Source organism: Bos javanicus, chromosome 6 (assembly GCF_032452875.1).
Source record: "Bos javanicus breed banteng chromosome 6, ARS-OSU_banteng_1.0, whole genome shotgun sequence".
NCBI classification, from domain to species: Eukaryota; Metazoa; Chordata; class Mammalia; order Artiodactyla; family Bovidae; genus Bos; species Bos javanicus.
In genome coordinates, this window is record NC_083873.1 from 71,311,170 (window position 1) to 71,330,040 (window position 18,871).

Below are 18,871 nucleotides of genomic sequence, written 5' to 3' on the forward strand. Positions count from 1 at the left end.
ACTAAGTGGTAGAAAAAGCTGGCTCTTGACATGTTTGCAGCAATCAGACTATTTTATGGTGTATAAATAAAATTTTGCATATTGGGCTATTGGATTAATCATGGCCAGATCCTCCAACTAGTAATAGTTTTAGTTGGCATGCACATTCTAAGATTGCTAGCTTTTTGACATTCTGGTATTTTTTAGCCTCTGGTATTTTGTTGCTGATGAAATCCAAACAGAAAAAATTAAAATAGCTCCTTAAAACTCAACTCTACTAAGTGTCTTACATAAAAATAACTAAAGAGCATTGTATATGAGTAGCATCAACAGCTTCAAGAATCTAGGGAACATAATTATTTACAGCTTTATTATACACGATTTATCATTAAACACTAAGAAAAAATATTTTAAGATGCTTCTTTAATTTTCAATAAATTAAACATTTACAATCTCAGTTAAACTTTTACTAAGAATGTTTACAACACAGGGATTCTCAAACTTGTTAAACTTAGCAAGGATTGTTTTTCAGAAGAAAAGAAAAAATTCAGTACATTTTATATCCCATAGCGTTGATTCTGCAGAATATAGCTGGTGTTCTGTTTAAAAAGAAAAGAAAAGTTTAAGTACAAATGGGTATATGAATGTATACATATACAAGTCTATATATACTTCCTTTAGTATAGAGATCTCTATAAATGGGCTTCCCAGGTGGCTCAGATGGTAAAGTGTCTGCCTGCAATGCGGGAGACCCGAATTTGATCCCTGGATTGGGAAGATCGCCTGGAGAAGGAAATGGCAACCCACTCCAGTACTCTTGCCTGGAAAATTCCATGGATGAAGGAGCCTGGTAGCCTACAGTCCATGGGGTCGCAAAGAGTTGGACACGACTGAGCAACTTCACTCACTTTCACACTGAGTTTGGTGTTAAAATCAGACACTTTTCCCACTTAGTATTAAATTTTTGTGTTCACATTTTATAATGTCTCAACATTTGTAATATTATAAAAGATATTTCTTTTTCATTAACTCTTTGTTCTAGTTCCTTGAAACAAGTAAAAATTAGGAATGTTTGCTCATATTCTTGATGTAACATAAGCCTTTGCCGAAACATGAGTTAATACCAAACATAGTTGATTCAAGTTCATATGTATGTCCCATGAGCACATGAAATTTTTTCTTCACTTTTCCAATATTTGTATCTTTTATTTTTTTTCTTGTCTAACTGAATTGGCTATGGCATTAAGAACTACATGAAATAAAAGGAGACAGAGCATCCTTGTTTTGTTTCTGATGTTAATAGAAATACTCCAAAATGTTTTACTATCAAGCTTTCTACTGACTTTGTTTGAAACCATTATATAAATATTGTTAATTTCTTTTCTAATTTCTTTCTATAGGATCTTCTTTGAAAACACCAGAAATGTATGTGGCACTTTACCAAAGTATCTATAGGCATACCTCAGAGACACTGCAGGTTCGGTTCCAGTGACTATCTCAGTGAAAAAAGTCACAAATTTTTTGGTCTCCTGGTGCATGTAAAAGTTATGTTTATACTGTACAATAGTTAAGTGTGCAATAGCATCATGTCCAAAAAAACCCAATGCACATACCTCAATTTAAAAATACTTTATTGCTAAAAATTGCTAACCACTATCTGAGCCTTCACCGAGTCATAATCTCTTTGCTGGTGGAGGGTCTTGCCTCCATGTTGATAGCTGCTGAAGTCACTCAAGGCTGTGGTGGCTGTGGCATTTTTTAAAAATAGAATAACAATGAAGTTTGCCACATTGATTGACTCTTCCTTTCAGGAACAATTTCTCTGTAGCAAACAATGCTGTTTGACAGCATTTTATTCATAGTAGCACTTCCTTCGAAACTGAATTGTATCTCAGGGAATAGGGAAACCCAACAAGAGGGAGAGTGGCAGTGGAATCGCTGGTCAGTGGAGCAGTCAGAACACACACAACATTTACCAACTAACTTTGCCACCTTACATGGATGTGGATCATGGCACCCCCCGAAACAATTACAATAGTAGGATCAAAAGTTAAAGTGAAAGTGAAGTCGCTTAGTTGTGTCCGACTCTTTGCGACCCCATGGACTGTAAAAAATAGAGTGATGATGAAAAAGGTTTGAAGTATTATAAGAATTGCCAAAATGAGACATAACACATGAATTAAGCAAATGCCATTGGAAAAAAATTCACTGATAAACTTGCTCTACACAGAGTTGCCATAAACCTTCAAATTGTAAAAAATATATCTGTGAGGTGCAGTAAAGCAAAGTGCAATAAAACGGAGGTATACCTGTACTGAATTGATTACATAATTTTTATTTTAAAGGTGAAAATATTTTCATACACTTCTTAATGTTAAACCATCTTAGTTGATGCAATGAACTTCAGTTCAGTTCAGTTCAGTTCAGTTCAGTCGCTCAGTCGTGTCCAACTCTTTGTGACCCCATGAATCGCAGCATGCCAGGCCTCCCTGTCCATCACCAACCCCCGGGGTTCACTCAAACTCATGTCCATCGAGTCAGTGATGCCATCCAGCCATCTCATCCTCTGTCGTCCCCTTCTCCTCCTGCCCCCAATCCCTTCCAGCATCAGAGTCTTTTCCAATGAGTCAACTCTTTGCATGAGGTGGCCAAAGTACTGGAGTTTCAGCTTTAGCATCATTCCTTCCAAAGAACACCCAGGGCTGATCTCCTTTAGAATGGACTGGTTGGATCTCCTTGCAGTCCAAGGGACTCTCAAGAGTCTTCTCCAACACCACAGTTCAAAAGCATCAATTCTTTGGTGCTCAGCTTTCTTCACAGTCCAACTCTCGCATCCATACATGACCACTGGAAAAACCATAATCTTGACTAAACGGACCTTTGTTGGCAAAGTGATGTCTCTGCTTTTCAATATGCTATCTAGGTTATGGGATTATATAATTCTTTCAATATATTGCTGAATACTATTTTCTGTATTTTTTAATGTTTGCATTGATATTTATAAATAAAATTGGCCTACAGTTTCCTTTCTTATACTAACTTTGTAAGGTTTTGGTATTAGTATTTGCTGACTTCATAAAAGTATTTGAAATTTTTCTTCCTTCTCTGAGCTGGGAAATCCAAAATTTATTGACCTAGTACCTTGAGGGGAGAGTTCCCAGATAATGTTCTCAATTTTTCCCCCACAAAGTCATCAGTCTAGTTAGATTTTTTTTCTTTTTTCTGAGGTCAATTTTGGTAGCAGCTAATTTGTTATACAACCTCCATTTTATCTAGGTTTTCAAACTGATAGCCACAGTGATTTGCAAAGTACTTTTATGATTCCCATTACTTTTATATCTGTTTTAATTTCTCTCTTTTCATTTGTGTTTTTGTATATTTATGGCTTCTTTCTTTTTCACTGATTATCAGGCTAGGAAAATTAGGAGAGTGTATTACATATTTTATTAAAAAATCAGATTTTTGGTCTATTTACAAGTTCTTGTATTTTACCATTTTATAATCAATTAATTTCATCTTCCATTTTATAATTCTTCCTTTGCTTTCCTGAGGTTTACCTCACTGTTGTTTCTGACTTATTGACTTAAATTCCTAATTTGCTCACTCTTTCTTGCTTCAGTTCAGTTCAGTCACTCAGTCGTGTCCGACTCTTTGCAACCCCATGGACTGCAGTACACCAGGCCTCCCTGTTCTTCACCAACTCATGGAGTTTACTCAAACTCATGTCCATTGAGTTGGTGATGCCATCCAACCATTTCATCCTCTGTTTTCCCCTTCTCCTCCCTCTCTCAATCTTTCCCAGCATCAGGGTCTTTTCAAATGAATCAGTTCTTTGCATCAGGTGGCCAAAGTATTAGAGTTTCAGCTTCAGCATCAGTCCTTCCAATGAATATTCAGGACTGATTTCCTTTAGAATGGACTGGTTGGATCTCCTTGCAGTCCAAGAGACTCTCAAGAGTCTTCTCCAATACCACAGTTCAAAAGCATCAGTTCTTTGGTGCTCAGCTTTTTTAACAGTCCAACTCTCACATCCATACATGACTACTGGAAAAACCAAAGCTTTGAGTGGACAGAACTTTGTTGGCAAAGTAATGTCTCTGCTTTTTAATATGCACCCCACTCTAGTACTGTTGCCTGGAAAATCCCATGGATGGAGGAGCCTGGTAGGCTGCAGTCCATGGGGTCGTGAAGAGTTGGACACAACTGAGCGACTTCACTTTCACTTTCCACTTTCATGCATTGGAGAAGGAAATGGCAACCCACTCCGGTGTTCTTGCCTGGAGAATCCCAGGGACGGAGAAGCCTGGTAGGCTGCAGTCCACGGGGTCGCACAGAGTCAGACACAACTGAAGCGACTTAACAGCAGCAGCAGGTTGGTCATAACTTTTCTTCCAAGGAGCAAGCGTCTTTTAATTTCATGGCTTTCTTGCTTGATAGTGCTTAACAACTTGAATTTTCCACAAAATATGGTTCTGTCAGAGTCCATAAGTTTTAACATGTGTGTTTTCATTACCTTCATTTTCTAGAAATTGTACAATTTTGGTGTGTTTTTTTTAGTTAAAATATGTGATTTGATTTTTTGTTTCTATGGAAAATATTAAGACTTTTACATTCTTAGATAAATATGTACTCAAGGGTTGAGATTAAATTATATGAATGAAATATTTGCAAAAGTATGTTCAGCATAGAATCTGCATTTAGCATTACTTAAGTTAGTAGAATATTGTTTTATTTCTCTGGTGTAAATCTATCAGTGTGCATTTAATTTTAAAATGTATAGTATAATATGATTAACATATTTATTAAATATGTGTGGGGCCATTCAATAGCTACTAAGGGTCTACTGTATCTCCGACACAGATATGGAAACTCTGGGAGTACCGAAGCAGAAGTCATGTTCTCCTGTCATTCCACATTTTTCTAGTTCTCTAAAGATGGTAAGCACAACTCTTAGAAAGAATCTTTGAATATAGGTTATTTGGAGGACAGAAAGGCATTCAGTCTGTAAGTTCTGGCCAACTATTGTGGATATTGATTACCAAAATAAATACACAACCTCTGACATATTCTACTTGTACAGTAAATGATGATTAGGTCAATGTCTGCAAAACTGATGATGACTATTGTGACATAGTGTGAGGCACATACAACATGGGCAAAGAAAATCTGGTCCTAAAATACTAGCATTTTCCATTATATGAAGTCCTCATAGCCTCTATCTTTGCAGTGTTTATATAGAATATTAATCTATACATTAATCAAATAATAGAAATATAGTGAGCATAGGTTAATTTGTGAAGATGTAAAAATGACAGAAATTTTCAAACTGAGTTGAATTGTGATACACATACCATTTTAAATGTAACCTTCTGATCTTCTTCCATTGCGTGGCTGGAAAATAGTAAGTTAGAAACAAAGCAATGTAACTGAGGAGGGAAGTTAATTTTCATAGAAAGCAGACTAATGATCTCAATGAGTGGTATTATTTCTTCCTTATCTATGTTTTCCTTATCTATTATTTTCCTCCTTCCTTCAGTCCATTCTCCTCCAATTTATTGTTAGAATTAGTTTCCAAAATGCAAATCTTACTATATAGCTCTGCTTAGACTTAATAATAATGTTGACATTCCTTAGCTAAATATTCCATTGGCTAATATTTCTTTAGCTCAATATTTCATTAGAACTTAAGGAGTAATATCGGGACTTCCCTAGTGGTCTAGTGGTTAAGATTCTGTGCTTCCACAGCTGAAGGCATGGGTTCAATCCCTGTTCACAGAACTAAGATCCTGAATGCCACGTGGTGCAGCCAAAAAAAAAAAAACTTAAGGAGTAATACACCTTTGAGACACTTATTTCCTGCACATGAAACATTATGGAACTAAACTATGAAACAAGTGAATGCCATTTGGGGTATTTACTAACATGAATACTGGATTAGAGAAGAGATCAGAGATACCATAATATTAGAGCAATAAGGTGGTGACAGAAATGAATCTCAGACTGTAACCTTGATATCAAATATCTTGGGATAAACTTAAAAACAATTAAAACTTACAAGTTAATATAAATAAATGCACAGTGAAAATACTTTTCAATGCTGATATTGACTGAATTTTTAAAGAATTATAGTATATGCATACCCTGAATAAAAAGTATCTTCTACTTTGGCTTGCAATAGGACCTTGGAATTCTTCCTGGAAGAGAAAATGAGGATATTAAAAATCAAAAAGTAAAAGTAAGTGCCAATGCCTGAGGATACAGTTATTTTCAACCACCATAATTAAATAAAGAAGGAATCAAGGATCTGGGTATATAATTCATATCATTAAGTAATTTTTCTATTTACACCTGAAGAACTTTCAGTGATACTAGCAGTAAGATCAGAGTGTTGTATATTAATCTAATTTCCTTAACAGTCAAACAGATTCTATATTCAGGAAATTTGTCAATTGTATGTATATTCATCAATAAGTAGGCAGAAGACATTTCATAGATAAGTAACTATATTTATAATCTCCTTTCAGCATTTTGTTAGAATAAAAAAATTTCTTTATAGTACATGTATGTGCTAACAAATGAACAGGCAAAAAATATAATATAGAGCTGTGTCATAGCTAAAATACACAAATACAGGAATTTAAATTAAAATTGAGGGATAACTTTGGTAAACTATATTTTTATTCATTGAGACTTCAGAGGAAATTTTCCCCATATACTTATATTCACTGTAATTTAAAAAAATAGGAACAAACTGATTATTGACAGTGGATATATTTTGAACTGTTTCTTTTTTCAAACATTTCATTTCAAACTTAATAGCAAAATATGTAACATTTTATGATTTCTATAGAGTTGGTTCTTGTAGCTTCCTATTTTAAAAAACTACTTATGTAAGTATCAGGACAGCAATCACTATGAAATTTGTCATCAAGACCCTTTTCAAATATTCCATAAACATAATCATATTTTTAGATTTTAAGAAATGTCCCTGACAGCTATTAAAATTTTAAAATCCTTGCTTTATAACAAATGTATCTTAAATTCTGAACATTCTATACCTAATTCTCATCCTGACTATAAATCCCCTGCAAATTAATTTAAAGATGGAAAATTTTAATATTTAAAAATATAAATATAAAAACTATATATTTATTTGGTTATATAAGAACAGATATGTATTTTATATTAAGCAGATATATTATATTAAGCAGAGAAAGTATATTATATTAAGTATGTATATATAAAGTATATTATATTAAGCAGAGAAAAAGAAAGATAGGATAACATGTAAGTTAAAATGTGCCCAAATTTAAAGTTTTCAAACTCAAACACACAGTTCTTTTTAGTCTTATCATTGGCGATAGAACAGTATATAAAAGAATTTGGGAGGTAACGCTAAAATCCATGTTGGGATGGAGGTGAGGATGTCCAGCAAAGAAAATGTAAGGAAAGTGTTTGACTTGACTAAAATCTTAAAATTCATTTTCTTTAAGAACCCAAAATATTTCACTATCAAAAATATGGTTTAAAATTTGGTGATTTAGGCCCAGAAAAGTCAATACTTAACTCTAATTTTTTTTTAATTCGTATTTTACTTTCTTTTCTCATAGATTCCTAGGAAACCTAGCTTGCTGTGAAATACTTTTAGGAGCTATCGTTTATCCAATAAGATATTACTACCAAGTTAGTAATATCTAACTTAGCAGCAGCAGCTTCAGTCGTGTCCAACTGTGTGCGACCCCATGGTTGGCAGCCCAGCAGGTTCCCCTGTCTCTGGGATTCTCCAGGCAAGAACACTGGAGTGGGTTGCTATTTCCTTCTCCAATGCATAAAAGTGAAAATATAGTCTCACTCAAGGTGGAACATTGAGACAAAGTACCAAACTGGCCACACTACTGAGTAGTTTTGATTTTGCAAATAATAACATTGAAATGTTGTAGTAAACTAATAATTTTGCTGGTGTGTTTTAAGAAACTGGATTTTTAAATTGTAATCTTACACTATTCATAAGTCAAGAAGACTCTTTAGAAAGTAAAAGTTAATTTAAAAAGCATATATCACTTCTAGAAAGTTGACAACTGATTTGATTTTTTCATGTTGGAAATTCTAAAATTTTAAGGGGCTACTCCAGTTCCTCTTCCATTTCTCAAAGTTGGCAGCAGTATTGTCTTCCATGATGGAAGCTTAGTTCAACCACGTGAAGAATTTATGGAGGCGATAGTGATCATAAAAATAAATTTTGAGGAATTTATGTGCCTAAATTGTATGCATTTTTTAAAGTATTTGAAAACTTTTGGTAGTAGAAGAATAAAATTAATATGGTACTTAAGAAAAATTTAACAATAAAATAATAAAAATATTCAAGATTAGATTACCAAGGGAACAGCATAGTGGAAAAAAATATTTCCCTAAACTAGAAGGCAAGAAATTGTTGTAATCTCTAATCCCACTCACTACTGTGATCTTGGGAAACTCCTTTAACTATTCTGAGTTGTTTTTCTTTTTGTAAACCAGGCATAACAATACTTATGTAAGTATCAACAGAATTGTCAAAAGAATAAAATGAGATCCCGTAAGACTGAAAACTATAATGTACCCCAACAATGGAAGGCATTACATAAGAACAATGCCTACAACCTTTCATCATTGAGAGAATTAGGATTCTTTTCAAAGGGCAGTAAAAATGTCAGAATTTCCAGTTTAAAAACATGTTAACTCAGTTATATTTACCTTAAACATAAGACACTGAATTTGGGCCATATTTTTGCTAATTGTGGGAAAAAACAAAATACCTACATTTAATTTCTGATATATTTACTTCATAAACCTTATTCTTTCTAATGCTTTACTACCTGGATAGAAAGCTTGTCATTCAACCACATGTACACAGAGGAGTCAGTAAAGGTCCTTGATCTTTTCTCCTATTCCTATCTAATGACTCGATAGGAATGTCCTTTCTCTGCCATGTCCTTTCTCAAACCAAGAATGAATAGGTTTCCTCACTGGGAGGGGCTGGTCCTTGAAAGGAAGTCTAATCCAGGCTTTCTTCACTGCTCACAGCCTGAGTTAGAAGGGACTTATTATGGGGAGGGGGACAGTTCTCCTCTTCCTGAGTGTGAAAATACTCCTGCAAACAAGTGCTCTTCTGTAGGCTAGCTGGCTGTTACGTGAGGCTTATCCAGGAGATCTTATAAACCACCACCCCTAGGAATAAGCAGAAAGCGCTGCCCCACACAGAGTGGCGAAGCAAGCGTGCAGTTAGTTACATACGTCCAATCTGAACCTCTTCATTCTTCTCTCATGCAGTTGTGGGACGAGCTGCAGCAGCGGATGCAGGACAGACGACTGAGAGACACGAACACACACACGTGATGAGCACAGAGGCTTCTCAGCATTGGGCATAAAGAGGCTTCCTATCTATTTTTGTTATTACCCACTATCCTCGCTCCAGCCAAAAAAGAACAAGAAAGGTGTGACTTAAGACAGTCCTCTGTGAGCATTTCAAAGAGCCGTGGATAATAAGCCAAGAGATGGAATAAAAGTTGGCAGTTCTGTGCTGGGAATCTCGATCATTCTGTTGATGAAGCTCTTTCCCGAGGGCCTGAACTCCATCACCAGCCAACAAGAGAAACACCTGCCTGTATCTTTGAAGAACAAAAAGCCGCCTGTCTGCTTCCAGACTCACTAAGAATGGTCTGGGACAAATGAAACCAACTCTGTGAGAATCAGTTTTCCGTCATGAACACGTTCATCTGGAAGATTATACTATACACACATCTAGTAATCTTCTTTATAAAATACATATTTCATTTAAAACTGAACACGTGGAACAAGACAACAAGAGACACAAAAAATGCCAATGTGTCATTGATGGTGAAAAATGTGACTAAGATACATGTTCCCAAGATGTCAAGATGCCAAGCAGAAGAAAATGAAAGCACATTTGAGACATGTGGCTACCTGATACGGTTTCATTTTAAAGGCATTTCTTCAATGGAACCTTCTCACAAACATTAAATTCATTCATCAAACGGATTACTTTAAGCCACCTATAATGGTTACCTGTTAATCAGTTCAATGTGTATTTAGTTTAAAGCTCATATAACCTAACTTTCAACTCCTCACATGTAAGAGAAGTTGTTATTCAATGAGATAAATATTTAAAACTAAGTTTATAGTTACAATCACGTTCCTACAGGTAAACATATGTTTAAAATACACTATGTTCCTCATTCCATAAAATGGTCCATGATAGTGAGTCACAAGCTTAGAAAGAATATTATAGTCAATTAATTTTTAAGTATTCTAGATTGAAACACTGAAATAGGTTGGTTAGCACTTTATAAATCCATGCATACAGAAAGAAAACCACCACTACAGCCACACAGTTTAGAAGTGAAATGAATTAAAGTTATTGTTATCTGGCTAATCTGAGAGAGTAAATTCTCAAATTAAATACCTAGTTATAAATAAGGAGCTCTTAGGAATACAAGTCAATATTTCTGAAAAAGTAAAAGTGTTGGTAACTCAGTCATGTCCAACTCTTTGCGATCCCATGGACTGTAGCCCTCCAAGCTCCTCTGTCCATGGAATTTTCCAGGCAAGAATACTGGAGTGGATAACCATTCCCTTCTCCAGGGGATCTTCCTGACCCAGGGATCGAACGCAGGTCTCCCACACTGCGGGCAATAGTTACATTTTTGACAATCATCTTTTAAAATATTTCTTAAAATGACTTTGCATAAGTCTCCAAAAATCACTGCAGATGGTGATTTCAGCCATGAAATTAAAAGACGCTTACTCCTTGGAAGGAAAGTTATGACCAACCTAGACAGCATATTCAAAAGCAGAGACATTTCTTTGCCAACAAAGGTCCGTCTGGTCAAGGCTATGGTTTTTCCAGTAGTCATGTATGGATGTGAGAGTTGGACTGTGAAGAAAGCTGAGCACCAAAGAATTGACGCTTTTGAACTGTGGTGTTGGAGAAGACTCTTGAGAGTCCCTTGGACTGCAAGGAGATCCAACCAGTCCATTCTAAAGGAGATCAGTCCTGGGTGTTCTTTGGAAGGAATGATGCTAAAGCTGAAACTTCAGTACTTTGGCCACCTCATGTGAAGAGTTGACTCATTGGAAAAGACTCTGATGCTGGGAGGGATTGGGGGCAGGAGAAGAAGGGGACAACAGAGGATGAGATGGCTGGATGGCATCACCGACTCGATGCACATGAATTTGAGTGAACTCCAGGAGTTGGTGATGGACAGGGAGGCCTGGCATGCTGCAATTCATGGGGTCTCAAAGAGTCGGACACGACTGAGCAACTGAACTGAACTGAACTGAAGTCTTTTTCCATTGCAGTAATCAACATATAAACCAACATGATTTACTTAATCATATTTGCTTTTTTTGGCCTCTAAAATGTAAGTTGCATGACACTTACTGCCATTTTTTCTAGTACCTAGAATTGTGCTTGGCTTGGTACATAGAAGATATGCAGTAAATAATCGTTGAATGAATAACTGAATGGATTTAATGTACTTGTAGCTGTTGAGATATAAAATAAATGTATAATAAATACTGAATTCCATTTGTTCATCTGTATATAAATGTTTAAAGAAAAAAAAAACCATGAATCTTGATCTAGCTCTATGAGATAAATTGCAAAAACAGTTTTTTAAAAAAAATACAAGTGATCACTAATAAGTAACTCTACAACTTACCACAACATTTGAATTGCCCAACTTTCGAGTCTTCGAATAATGAAATAAGAACTGTTAAAAAAAAAGTAGTGAGCTTTACTATGAATGATCAGAGGTTTCCTGATTATTTTTAAATGTGAATTCTTGTGAAATCACCTTACCCTTTTGGTGTTATCTTTTTCATCTGTTTCCTGTTGAAAAGAGATTTATAAATATCACTATATTATATTAGAAAATAATGAGAAATATGTAAGATTATAATTCTTAAAACATGTGCTACATATGTTATATATAAAATATAAGACTGAAATTAGTTAAGTACATATTGTTCTAAAAATAAATGGGCAATTAACTAAAAACTGTTTATAAATAAGAGTATGAAAAAAGATCTCTGTTACAGCATTATTCATAAGAGCGAAAAATTGGAAACATCCTGAGTGTTCTGTAGTGGTGGAATGGGAAATTCTGATATGATCACACGATAGACTATTCAGAGAAAAAAACTAGAAGGAATCACATCAAACTATTTGTAATTGTCAGTGCATAGTAAGACTTATCAGTTATTTTTGCTTCCTTCCATAAACTTTTCTAGAGTCCTCTCTCATTCCAAAAATTTGTCTTTAAGAATGAGACATATCATTCCCTTTTTGTTGTTCTTTTTTGTTCTCATTTGCTTTTAATATAAATAGCAACTCATGGGTAAACACCATTGTCATATATTTTCTCTTAATTAGATAAAAAGTCAATTAAGTGGTTTGGAAAATGTCACCATTAAAAACATCAGAAAAAATAGTTGTAAACACTTAGTTTCCAAAAATATTTATTCTTCTAAAATATCAAGTTTTCTTTGAATTACTGCATGTGTGAGGTATGGAAGTCAGAACACACCAGCGATAATAGGTTAAACTCCTAATGAAAAATATTTTCTAAACCTGAGGCTTTTATCCTTAATAAGGTAGTTTTAAAATTAGTTCACCTACCAGATACAGAACATCAACTGAGGTATGGCACATTATGCCATTTTTCAAGTTCCCATTGCCTCACTTCAGGACAAAAAGTTCTCCCAGAAAAATCAAATAATAATTTTAATAAGAAACCAAGACATCACAGTAAGAATATAATTTTAAAACCGACATGGACAATACAGTTTGCTTTTTTCTTCATTATTAATGTCCTCTCTGACAAAGTACAGTGTCCTAACCTCCAAGCTTAGAAAAATGCATCTGCTCTCCAACTGTAGTACGATTCAGGGAGAGAGAAAGAGCCAAAATGACCCCAAATTTCTCTCATCAGAACTAGAACACATCTTATACTTGAGGGGGACATATGATTTTCCAATTAGATGACTGCAAACTCCACTAATATGACCCTAAATTCTCAGGCATCAAAGAAACTGAAGTATTTGTTTCTTATCCAAAATCAACTTATGTTCGTTCTTATAGCTCCTCTTAGCATGCTTCCTAAATTGAGCATATTTTCTTCCAGGAGGAATTCCAAGATATTTCTGAGCAATTGTTTTTGCCTACAAATTAAACACCATTTGAACCTTACCTGGGGCTTTGGTAGAGTCCGCATAATTGTGAGGCAAATCTCCTCCAATGCATTGGATGCCTAATATAAATAAGAAGATGCACAGATGATGCTTCTGCTTTAACAATATTTGCACAGAAGAAATAACCATACAATGTCAGGATCATGAGGATATATATTTCATCTAGATAAATTTAGATTAGATCTAAATAGAATTCTTCTTGTGGCCCATTGAAACTGTTGAAATCCTTCAATTTCTCTCATGACAAAAAAATTTGGCTCCTAAAAGTAAAACCGTCTTTCCAACCAGGAAAAAAAAAAAAAGTTATATATTGCACATATGCACTGATTAAGGCTTCCACTGTGAGTCCAGATACAAAACTTCTCAGTATTTGCTAAAATGCTATGAGAGTAATGAGGGAAGTGCAAAAAGAGGGGTTATTCTTCTTAGCTTGCTGCAAAGTCTGAATCTACATGCCAAAGCTGTGAACCTTGCTGAATTTACTCATTATTGGCTAATTTGAGAATCCTGCAATTGTTTGCAAACAATGGGAGTTTGGATGGGAGGAAGCCCAGGCCATGCACAGAGCACCTAAGCTGAGTTCCCACCCTTCCAGGCTGCTGACTGCACACCCCAGGATCAGGTTTTTCAAAGCATCTGAGCGTAGAAGCCGGGCAGGGCTCCTGTGGCTCACAGCCAGCTGGGTGTGGTTAGGAGGAGCACAGAGGGACAAGCAGGGGCGAAACCTGCTTTGCACAGAATTCAGCATAGTCACATCAGAAACAATTGATTACTTAATAAATACGTATTGGAAATAATAAGGTGAAATGGGATGGGGGGGCGTCTGTGGAGTTGAGCAGCTTGCAACTCAAGAGCAGTGCAAATTCCATTTCCTCTTTATTAGTTGTGTAACCTTAGGCTGGTTGACTAACCTCTCTCAACTTCAGTTCCTGCCATCATAAATCAAGGATGGCAACATCAATTCAGAATTCTTGGAAGGATAACATGTGGTAAAGCTCTTAGCACAGTGCCACAGACAGAGCAATTAGTTTACAGCAGTGGCATTAAAAAAGTGTGTGATCTGTAAAGCTTGCTTTACAGCTGCAGTTACTGCTAATTCAGTAGATGTGCCACGAGGGACCATTCAGGGCCACCAAGACCCTTGCCCTTGGCACACACATGTTTAACAGGGTAGGCTATAGCTTAGGGATACAGGTGGAATCATGAAGCAGCTTCTCTGAACACCCTTCCTAGCACATCAGAGGCCTGCTTTGTTCTGTTTGTTTGCCTGCCCGGTGCAAATTGTTGGGATATTTATTAACTATATTAAATGGTTCATATGTATGTAGTATTTCAGTAAATTATAAAACATTTTCATACACATAATCCACACTTTGTCCTTAAAACACAGCTTGATATATAGGATGGGAATTGTTATTCTCACGTATAAAGCAAGTGAGGTTCTGAGAGACTGTGACTTACTTCCCCAGTACCACACACAGCTAGGTTGTCTGACCTAGTTTTGCACTGGTATTGACTGCTAAGCCTATGATTAGGAGTTAGATGAGAGAAAAAATAGAGTGTGAACACTGATATATCTTTCACTTTTTCCCTTCATGGTTGGGTATGCAGGTCACCCAGAAAAATCTAGAAATAAATTCCTGAAACTTCTTTTTACGGCCCATTTAGAAATGCTGCAAAATATAAAACAATAAAAAAAAAAGTCTAGTGATATCATGTGTCTCAGCTCAAAGAAGAATAAATTCAGATATATGGGTGTTTCCTTAGAAAACAGCTTCTAAGTCAGATGAGGTGTGGCAACAAGACTGAAGTCTGACAGAAAAAAGTTTCCAAACAAATTGTATTTCCTCCAGCAACTTTTTACATGAAGCCAATATTCACTGAGCTGCAACTGTTGTTTAAAGATTTTTCTCATATGGGATTTTTAGTATTTTTTTTTATCATGGACCTTTTAAAAGAGCCTTTATTTTCTATTTGGTAAAAATGTTTTGAAGAACTCTTCAGAGAATCATATACATAATAGCTAATGTGAAAAAAAAATTTTTTTAATGGTATCAATTAGTGTAAAAGATTTCATAGTAAACTTACCAAGCTCTCCTCAAAAGGCACACAGTCTCCAAAGCCAATAAAAGCCTAATTTACTTTTATGGTTTTTAGATGAGTGCTTTAAAATTCATCCTTTTAATTTTGCAGACATAAAAGTGATTCTGAGGGTGCTTCTGAATTTTATATACAATGCAAAAGTTTGTGTGCTGACTAATATCCATCCCATGTTATATATCCACCAAGGTTCCTCAAGCAACTTGAAATATTCATAAATGTCAACCTATTGTGATTCTGGTTTCTCTTTACCACCTAATACCTGTAACTTGCTGCAAGTGGTCCTCTGCAGGCTGAGGAACCAGTGCAGCAGAAGAAATGCAGCACTTTTTTTTACAAGGCTGCTACTTCACACCGGCCAGGATGACATTCTGGAAGGACTACGTGAAGGACAGGCACTGCACCCTGGCCGGACCATGCAGAGGAGTCACCCCAGGCACACAGCTGACTGCGCTGAGAGAGGCTGAGCCAAGAGCCTCTGCTGAGCCCTCTCCTCTGATCAGGAGACTAGTGATGCTGATTCAGAAAGGTAAGACTGTAAGGCTAACTCTGCTACACCGGAACTCAAAGACAGAACTGCAGACAGAAGGAGCAGCATCCAGCAGAGACATTTAAGGACACACTTCCTTCCCACTCCTCCCCATGTTTCTGAGATAGGCGGGGACCCAGGGCCTTTTGCTGTAATGCTTGTACCTGGACAAAGCTCTTCTTGAGCAACCAAATACAAAGAAACTATATGAGACTAAAAATAACTGATGTTTGGGCAGTTGGGGCAAATTATGGACAAAAAGATACCAATAGACCAAAAAACCCAACCGCTATTTCTGAAGAGCCAGGAGCAAAAGCAGGAGTACTGAGTCTGCACTGGACACCACCAGAGAGGTGGGCAAAACACCTAAGCCACCCCTCCAGCCCAACCCCTGGACATACCCCTACCCCCACTCCATATAAGGAACCAGTCCCCACCCCAGCACCCAGGGAGTGCGAGCAAGGGAACCTTTACTTGTTCTTGCTCCCTCTGCTGCAACAGGGGCCCCAAAAAACCTTTGTCTGAATTCCTTGCTTGGCCTCTAGTCAATTTCTACTTATTAGGGGAGGCCAGGAACCCTGGGTGGTATCACTTCCAGGTATAGGAGCTAGACTAATACTCCTCTCTCCCCAGCCCTCTCTTAGGTGTTTCTCGTGGGAAGAGGATGAGTTAACCTGATGATTGGCAGCAAGAAACTGGGCACGCTCTGTTCAGCCCTTTCCTCTTAGGTAGCCAGTTCTCTGGCCAGTTGTTCTTGCCTTGTCACTGCCCTGTGGCACAAAACCTGATTCTGGCAGAAGGCTTGAGTCACTGACTAACCTCAGTTTAATTCTGGGGGTAGTTTTAGCAAGGTCAGCATATCTAAGGCCCCATTCACAAACTGACTTTTCAGTTACAATGATATTTTTATCTCCTAAATCTGACTCTGTAAGTTCATCTCTCCATGGGTTGAAAACTCAATTGAGGGACCAGGATATTAGTCCCTTAATACAGCAATAGACACATTTTAACATAGAATTTGATTTTGAAATTAGCATTTTACTTTCTAAAATATGGGTATTTTATCTGCATATCTATTTTTCTTAGAGATAAAGCCTAGCACCTTACATAAACTGTTGGCACTCATTATTACCTGCCAATGATATAATAATTTTTAATATGTTGACATGTTCTAATAAGTCCATAAAATCATGACAGGTCCAGAGGGAGAAATGCAGTATTTCAGCATGACACAAATGCTTACATCACTCCGCAACAACTCCATTTAGAATTACCTGAGGCTGTGGATGCATGGACAGCAAAGACAAACAAGCATCATTTATCTGTAAAACAGATGAACATTCCAGTTATATCCTGGAAACAGACAGACGATAGCAAAAAACAGAAAGCAGATTTTATAAAGTCAGCTTACTTATAAAACATTAATGAAGGTTCCATGACTGTTCAGGATTCTGGATTTGGGAGGGAAGAGCCTTTTAAACTATCTAAAGAAGTCCTGGAATTGGAATTTCCCCAAGATCTGACCCCAGGCACAGGGGTATACATCCCCATTTCTAGTCATAGGGATCATCAGAGATAGAGATGCTTCAAACATTGAGGGGAAAAACTTTTAGTGTTATTCAGCCTGAGAAATGTGTGTGGTGACTAAAGAATGGCCTCAAAATTCAGGAGCATCCTGTTACGTGGTTCTTTACTACATATAAATCTAATCACATCATCTAAACCAACAGGAAAATAGCATACGTGCTAAAAAATAAAGAGTATACAGTAAAAACTTATTCTTACACAACACGAGCCATCTTCTAGTTCTCTATCAAGAAGCCAGCATTAGAAAATGGTTCGATTTTACAATGAAGGTTTATTGACTATGCTTGGCAACTAGCTGTCCTCAGCTTTTGTCCTTAAAAGAAACTTTGAAAGATTTTAAACTGTAGAATAAGAGATTCATATTAATCATTAAAAACTGTGCTGATAAGTACTAAGTACTTATCAGTACTAAGCTGGGTGTCTAGAGTAATTACTGGCATTTATTACTTTCAGTTTAGTTCAGTCGCTCAGTCGTGTCCGAGGCTTTGCACCCCATGAATCACAGCATGCCAGGACTCCCTGTCCATCACCAACTCCTGGAGGTCAACTCAAACTCATGTGCATCGAGTCGGTGATGCCATCCAGCCATCTCATCCTCTGTCATCCCCTTCTCCTCCTGCCCCCAATCCCTCCCAGCATCAGGGTCTTTTCCAATGAGTCAGCTCTTCGCATGAGGTGGCCAAAGTATTGGAGTTTCAGCTTCAGCATCAGTCCTTCCAATGAGCACCTAGGACTGATCTTCTTAAGGATGGACTGGTTGGATCTTCTTGGAGTCCAAGGGACTCTCAAGAGGCTTCTCCAACACCACAGTTCAAAAGCATCAATTCTTGGGCGCTCAGCCTTCTTCACAGTCCAACTCTCATATCCATACATGACCACTGGAAAAACCATAGCCTTGACTAGATGGACCTTTGTTGGGAAAGTAATGTCTCTGCTTTTTAATATGCTATCTAGGTTGGTCATAACTTTCCTTCCAAGGAGTAAGCGTCTTTTAATTTCATGGCTGCAATCACCATCTGCAGTGATTTTGGAGCTCCAAAAAATAAAGTCAGCCACTGTTTCCACTGTTTCCCCATCTATTTCCCATGAAGTGATAGGACCAGATGCCATGATCTTAGTTTTCTGAATGTTGAGCTTTAAGCCAACTTTTTCACTCTCCTCTTTCACTTTCATCAAGAGGCTTTTTAGTTCCTCTTCACTTTCTACCATAAGAGTGGTTTAGTGGCCTTTTAAAATGGGACTGGAAAAAATAGGACTGATTCTTGTCTGTCTGAGATGATTTAGGTTGGGTCCTATTTATGACATAACATCTCAGGGGTCTCCTTTTAATTCTAGAATTTTTTGTTGAATTTAATTTCTCACACTAAACTAAAGGGAGGATAATTATATCCTTCAATCATAATTTCTCAAGCTCCTTATTGTTTCTAA

At 36.6% G+C, this 18,871-nt stretch overlaps 1 protein-coding gene across 2 annotated transcripts in view; it reads right to left on the reverse strand.

The window, feature by feature from the left end:
• Positions 1 to 385: 385 nt before the first annotated feature.
• NMU (neuromedin U) overlaps positions 386 to 18,871 on the reverse strand; it is a 34,250-nt gene continuing 15,764 nt past the window's right edge. The window contains exons 3-10 of one of the 2 annotated variants that reach the window (XM_061420206.1): positions 17,131 to 17,178; positions 13,227 to 13,286; positions 11,837 to 11,866; positions 11,697 to 11,747; positions 9,250 to 9,324; positions 6,120 to 6,173; positions 5,331 to 5,370; positions 386 to 578 (exon numbers count right to left, since the gene is read on the reverse strand). In XM_061420206.1, the coding sequence (XP_061276190.1) occupies positions 5,335 to 5,370; positions 6,120 to 6,173; positions 9,250 to 9,324; positions 11,697 to 11,747; positions 11,837 to 11,866; positions 13,227 to 13,286; positions 17,131 to 17,178 (354 nt within the window). In that variant the 3' untranslated portion in view covers positions 386 to 578; positions 5,331 to 5,334. The remainder of the gene's footprint in view (positions 579 to 5,330; positions 5,371 to 6,119; positions 6,174 to 9,249; positions 9,325 to 11,696; positions 11,748 to 11,836; positions 11,867 to 13,226; positions 13,287 to 17,130; positions 17,179 to 18,871) is intronic. The other variant, XM_061420207.1, reaches the window with a different exon arrangement.